This window comes from Phragmites australis, chromosome 12 (genome assembly GCF_958298935.1).
Source record: "Phragmites australis chromosome 12, lpPhrAust1.1, whole genome shotgun sequence".
Taxonomy (NCBI): domain Eukaryota; kingdom Viridiplantae; phylum Streptophyta; class Magnoliopsida; order Poales; family Poaceae; genus Phragmites; species Phragmites australis.
In genome coordinates this window covers 28,465,042-28,471,796 of record NC_084932.1, presented here as the reverse complement: position 1 = coordinate 28,471,796, position 6,755 = coordinate 28,465,042, and the positions used below count along the sequence as shown (strand labels likewise).

The following is a 6,755-nucleotide window of genomic DNA, read 5'->3' as shown; positions in this document are numbered from 1 at the left end:
TTGCTGCGGACAGAGCCATCTGCATTTTACACGTGCAGTCCTTTCAGCTGTGATTGGTCGTGAATGGTCGCTGCTCGATTTCTTCACTGGCCCTAGTATGCACATGCACGCCCAGCATTATTGGTCTGTTTCTGACCTTTGATTGGTCGGTGTACTCTTGCTTCAAGCCTGACTCAGCAAGGACTGGTTAAAAGAAAAATAAATAACCTTTTTAAAAGAGGTGTTGGATCCCTCTAAAACTCTCATGTGAGATTTAGCAATTCTCTTTTGAAAACGGTAACCGGTCAAAATCCTGAAAATTTTAGGTGGATTGGCAGGAATTTATCCAAATCTCAATAAAAATTTGTTCAAGCCAAATTTGATGATTATGTTTGTCTGGTACTGAATTTTTCCGGGACTCTACCGAAAAGCCTATAGGGGGACTGTAAGTCTGTAACTGCCTGAGAATGAAACACCAGCCTGACCTACAGGGTTCATTAGTGATGCATTAGTGCTTACACTTACACATGGTACGAAAAGAGGCCCATCCGTCATTTAATCCCCAGCCCCAATGCACATAGTCTTGAAAATGACCACATATCATACTCCAAGCTTATAGGTTTCCTTTTTATAGATATGTTGCTTGATTATTGATTATTCAAGCAATGCAATGAACAACTACCACCGGTCTTACTCTACTTCGTACCTCCGGTCCGGAATAGATGTCAGTCCTAGTCCTAATAAAAGTGCGAACAATAAAATCTTTAAAACACAAATAAAAAGGCACTTAGCATGGTCGCATGAAAATGTAATAGTTTATCGCCAAAGGTAATTCCATGCCATTATAATTTTACGATTTTAGAAAACATAAAGGTCATACATATACATTGGAGACCATACCAAAGTTGTTAACGACAACTAATTTGGATGTGGACCAGAGGCAGTGTTATAACTCTTCTTATTTTTCGATAATGGAAGATTTATTGACTCTCAACATTACAACGTTACATCAAGAAATTACATCTGTATAAGAGTTCATTCTTGATCTTCGCACAGCTCAGATGCACACAGCCAAACATGGCTCTTCCTTTGCCACTTCTCTGCGCACAATTTAATTATTGGAAGTTCAGTAGGAGTTGAGGTTGATATGGCGTAGCCTCCGCTCTTCGGAGAGCATCTTCGCGAAGCGCGCGAGCGCGTCCTCGTTGGTGCCCTCGTCCTTGACGGCCACATACATCCCCGTGTCGATGTTCACTCTCGCCACCGGCTTCTTGAGAAGCTCCTTGCCGATACCGATCAGCGCCTCCATGTTCTCCTTCGTCGCGACGTCCACCGACGACGTGTCCCCCGTCAACGAATCATCCTACATCCAAATAATACACATCGTTGCCTTGCGTGCTGAGCTACCATGAACGGCTTAAGCTTTTTCCAGTGAACTGTTTGGTCAGTGCATACCTGGATGCGGAGGTAGTTCGTCTCACATCGGAGAGCCTCGAAGAGCACTGCAGCATGGATGTCGACCATGTCGGCGCTGGCATGAGAGAAGATGTCGATGATCGGGGTGAAGCCACCTTCGTAGAGCCACTGGATGAGGCCCCACTTGGCGCACTGCGGCGCGGTGTACTTCTCCGCCAGCTTGGCCGACCCAGTTCCAATGGAGATGATGAGGTAGTTCTGGTACTCCGTCGGCTTCCCGGGGTTGAAGTCCGGGTTCCGGCGGAGCACCTCCTTGGTGAGCATGGACATGGCAATCATGGTTGGGTTGTTGGCCGCGACACCTCCGTCGACGAGGTGGAACTCCCTGGACTTCCCGCCGGGGCCATGGGTTGTAAAGAAGTGCGCCGGGAAGTAGGTGGGCGCCGCCGCCGTGCTGATGCAGATGTCGGACAGGTGCGCGTTCTTGAGGGGGTCGTTCTTGGCCTCGTACGTGGAGAAGATGATGGGCTGGAGGTACTTCACGTCGAACGCCGGCACGACGATGTTGGTCACCGTGTCCGCCACCTTCACGTCGTGGGTGAGGCTCTTGATCTTGTCGTGCAGGAACACGCCGTCGTACTTGGGCCCTCTCATTGTGCCGATCAGGTTCAACAACGGCGTCAGCCACCCCGCCCTGCAGGAGCAACAACGTCGTTGCAGCGCCAAGCGAGACAAGAAGCAATCGGCAGAGAAGCGAGTGCGTACGTACTTTCTCTGTGGGAAGATCTTGGGGCCGTTCTCGAGGTAGAACTGGTTGATGTCCTTGGCGGCGAAGAGCGGCCGCTTGTTCTCGCCCGGCGCCGCCAGCATCGACGTGACCAGCGCGCCGGTGCTCGTCCCGGCGATCACGTCGAAGTAATCCGCGATCCGCGCGTCCGGCCCGTCCAGCTCCTGCGACGAATCGAAACACATGGCGTGCGATCGACGACCGACGGTAAGCCACCGTCCCAAAGGGCGTGCTGGCGCTACTACGTAACGAATTATTCGTGCTCCTCGTGGTCTTGTGCACGCACCTGGAGCTTGGCCTCGAGGCAGGCGATGATGGTGGCTGGGATGAGCCCTCGGATGCCGCCGCCGTCGATGCTCAGCACCGTGATGAGCTTCCCCTGCGACGGCGGCGGCTGTGGCACCTTCGACCCGGCGGTGGTGGCTTTGCTGTTGCTGGCCATGGTGAGTAGTAGCACCCCGTTCGAGTGAACAGAACTGAACCAGCACACTTTGCAGGGACAAGAACTGAGATAAAGTAGGAGTATCACTAGAGCAGAAACCAAGAGGAAATCACTTTTATCAATGCGCTCCTTGGATCTTGTGCTTCTGATCTGAAGGCTCGCTCTGCCGAGCTATTTATAAGCCAGAGTGAGCAGCTTGCAGCACGATTACAAATATTGTTGGTAAGTGCTAGTTTGTTGCGGTTACCGGACGATTTGTTCCGCACCACTTTATAAACCGAGTAATTATGGATCAAACTTAAATTTAAAATTTAAAAAAGATCAAAAATTTGATAAAATTCAACCGATTTTTACCGAGTTTCATCAAATTGCTATACAGTTACCACGGTAACCATAATTACTATCGTCGAACGGTTTTCCAAGGTAAAACGTATTTGTAAACCTTAGCTTGCAGCGCCGTGAGCCAACCGTGCCAGACGATGGCATGTGATACACGGATCTCTGATTCTCTCTCTTGCACATTATTTATGTGTCTCACGTTTCATGCCTCGGGCTTCCTATTGGCCGTGACCCCGGAACAGATCGAGTTGAATCCGGATAAACAAGTCAGCACACAGTCATAATTTGGTTCTTCGTTATGTGAAGGATGGTCAAACACTCAACAGTAGTTCTCCTTTATTTTTTACCATGTGTATTTGATCATGAAATTAAATCCAACCATCCACGTGTAACACCCCACTGTCATCTTCAGTTGGATGTAAAAGGTCAATCCAAGGGCAATATATTCGAAATATAAGACATTATGTGCTAGCACTATTTAGTTTATAACTCGGGAGGCACAAAATTTTAGTTTATAAGATATAATTAGATGGTACCTCCTCGTACCACCTAAGAACCGTAATGAGTAACTTCCATATGGCAAACTTCGCCCCAGCCCTTACTGACGAGCCTGGGTATTACAAGCTGGCTTGACTACACTATCACACGAAACAGATCAGAGGAAAATATGCCATCATATATATCTTAGTGCAACATGGTCAATGTATAGTGGATCGAGGTGATCAGAGGAAAATATGCCATCATATCTTAGTGCAACATGGTCAATGCATAGTGGATTGAGGTTGTCGGACCCCTATTTTAGGGTTTTACTGTGTATCTTGTATCAGTATATAGATCAGTAGTTGGTACACATATTTCTAATAGAATAACTTCATAGTCACACATTGTTAATATTATCACACCATACCAGAGTCTCTACATACATCACAGAGTTAATTACAGTAGAGGCCTACAGGTCTATACAAAAGAGTTTACATGACAGTGGAATCTAACAGGTAAGCCCGAAACCTGAAGGTAACTCGGGTATCGACGTAGCCTTAATCTTCTACTCTTCATTACCATCATTGGCGTGGTTGTTCTCTGGTTCTTCATCTGAACTTAACAAAGGTAAGAGTGAGTACATAAGGTACCTAACAAATTCTACTAAAGGGCCAAACCAAGAATAAGACTTTAGATCTTAAGTTTTAGCGAAAAGCCAGTTTCCATGCAGGGGCTAGTTGACAAAACAATGTTAAATCATTTGAGGAAAAGTAAGATCAAGTCATTATTAGAGGTTGTTACTCATGGGGAAGATAAACAACCTGTATTTCCAAAACAAAGGCACATAGCACACTCATATATCAAGGAGGTACACACACCATACAACTAATCATTTTGATCGAACCCTAGCATGTCCTTATCCGTGGACACGACTATCCAGATAGATTTATACTCGGCAAAGGTTGCACACTTTACCTACAAGATATGCACAAACTCGAACCTTAGCAACTGGCGGAGCTGACGTAACGAGACACCGTGCCCTCCCAACATCGCCACAATATCCACCCATGGAACACTCATCTAGGGCCTCATATAAATATGGCTCACTTATAATCTCCTAGATAGATCATGGGACGTTACATAGAAGGTCCGAGTCTTCTCCTGGCTCCCATTGCCACTACCGACCTATGAGTAGGTACCGAGCTCAACTAGAGGGGTTGGGTCAATTCTTGCCGCATACAAGACATGTAGTTATATGGTTGACACTAGGTAGCATGGCACAATGAATTGGTCCTTATATGATCATGGTGTCTCCCAGGAAGAACACCACATAAACGAACCACTACTATAAAAATTGCAATCAGTGCATATTCAGAACCGTCATTAGTGTCGGTTTTTGAACCAGCACTTCTCAATTGGTTGTGATAGCATGAGATTATCACAACCAGTTATGAAACCGTCAGTGATAGCCTAGTATCACAATCAGTTTGAGCCACGAATTGATAGTGATAATTCCACTCAAAAAAGCACATATGGCTCACATATTACAAATGGTTTTATTATTTATTTATATAGAAATTAAAAAGTAGGCATTAATATGTAAAATTACATATTTATTAGGACTACATCGTTTAGGGAGGGAAGGATGGTGACTCCAATAGTCCTACAATGAGCATCCTAGAAAACCTAATGCACCTTCCACCCCCTGCCCTACTCAAATATGCCCTACTATGATGTCTCAACGGTGGCCATCAAATCAACTTCAAAACATCATTAGTGAAACTCTGCATCAGATAAAAGCAACATAAGGAGACCTCATTGACAACTATCATCATTGGCAAGTGTTGCCCTTGTTGGCTAGGGTAAAAAGAGCCTCAGAGGAACAAGCTATAAAATCAGCAACACGTGGATTGTCACAATTCCACACCTCATAGAATGTGAGAGATTGAATAAAATGTGAAGAGTTCTAATCAAGCTATTGACCCTCAAACATTTAAGTGCATAATCATCACATGCCCATACGGCCTATTGTGCACTTTAGCCATAAAAAAAATGAGAGCAAGTAATATTGCACCAAGGAAATGGCAACAAAAACTATTTATTTATGCCTTAGTTGTGTGTCCTAAAATTTGAATGTGATGTTATGGGTAGTAAGGTTTAGGTAATTTGGCCTACCTAAACTCTGATACCACACAATATCACATTCAAACTATCGACGATTCGTGAACCGCCGATCTTACGAATATGGGAATGAAGTAGGGGATACTCCCTGTAGCTAAATCACACGATACTCCTTGTAGCCGAATCACATGTCACACACAAAGATTTATATAAGTTCAAGCCTCCCTTAGGATAATAGCCCCACGTCCTGTTTATTTTGTATTGATATTCGAGACTATTTAACAGGGGAGATCTTGGCTAGTCTAGATAGATCTAAACCTAGTCGAGGGTTCTATACGTGTAATCTTGGCAAGTTGCTGATGCAGATCGGAAGTACAAAAGGCTCGAGAGCTTGAAGCTTCTATAGGCTTGAATGGACCTATCCTCCGTAGAGTCCCCTAGCTCCATTTATATATCTGGGCCATCGTGTGGCCTCTAGACTACTTTCTTGTCATTGTTAGAGATAAACTTTCTTGTTTACGAGATATTCTAATACCCGTAGGTAATTTTCATACGTCTAGGGATTCCCTTCCTAGGCATGAACGCATACCCTGAGAATACAGAAAACCCTAGGGAATCTAGATATGTATATGATACCGATATACAATACTTTATACTACCCATCATCACAAACTTAATTAATTATTGTATCATCATTAGCAAACTACTTCTAGCGATCCAACATAGTTATTTTCCAATATGAGGCCTCATATCATTGGCCTATTTCATCATTGACAAGAGAAACATAGCTAAAATCCAACATTATTTCTATAAAAGAAAACAAATCCACTAAAACATAGCTAAAATTCAACTAAATTCAGCATGACATCTCCAAGAATAAATTTTCTACCACTAATCATCTATTTTTGTAGCAACAAACATCCAAGTTTTTAGATTTGTACAGAGGACTAGGAAACAATTGGAGATTACCTTGGGGCAATGGTGACGGGGAGGGAGCCGAGGTGTCAGAGTGGAGGAGGCTGGAGTTAGTGTGGATGAGGACGCGGCATCGGCTCCAAGACATGGAGGAGGTCATGTGGTGCAGGAGCCTAGAAAGGGTGTGACACGGGGAGGGAGCCAAGTCATTGGAGTGGAGGAGGCCATCATTGGGATGGATGAGGATGCAGAGTTGGCTCCGAGATGTGGAGGAGG

At 44.8% G+C, this 6,755-nt stretch overlaps 1 protein-coding gene across 2 annotated transcripts; it reads right to left on the bottom strand.

Annotated features, from left to right (window-relative positions):
- Window positions 1-923: 923 nt before the first annotated feature.
- On the bottom strand, window positions 924-2,800 carry LOC133887400 (patatin-like protein 1). 2 transcript variants are annotated; one of them, XM_062327341.1, is made up of 4 exons: window positions 2,469-2,800; window positions 2,165-2,346; window positions 1,435-2,089; window positions 924-1,342 (listed from the first exon to the last, which is right to left on the bottom strand). In XM_062327341.1, the coding sequence occupies exons 1-4, from the start codon at window positions 2,622-2,624 to the stop codon at window positions 1,106-1,108; spliced, it is 1,230 nt and encodes a 409-aa protein (XP_062183325.1). In that variant the 5' UTR covers window positions 2,625-2,800; the 3' UTR covers window positions 924-1,105. The 2 variants fall into 2 exon arrangements, with proteins under 2 accessions (XP_062183325.1, XP_062183323.1); XM_062327339.1 differs by having other exon boundaries at window positions 1,435-2,346.
- Between the last annotated feature and the right edge of the window lie 3,955 nt (window positions 2,801-6,755).

Bases quoted from the DNA above. Each gene is read 5' to 3' on its own strand.
- LOC133887400 (XM_062327339.1), bottom strand. From the start codon at position 2,624: ATGGCCAGCAACAGCAAAGCCACCACCGCCGGGTCGAAGGTGCCACAG. The intron at 2,347-2,468 runs GTGCGTGCACAA...GATTCGTCGCAG, and splicing joins GCCTCGAGGCCAAGCTCCAG to GAGCTGGACGGGCCGGACGC. The intron at 1,343-1,434 runs GTATGCACTGAC...ATTTGGATGTAG, and splicing joins CGAACTACCTCCGCATCCAG to GATGATTCGTTGACGGGGGA.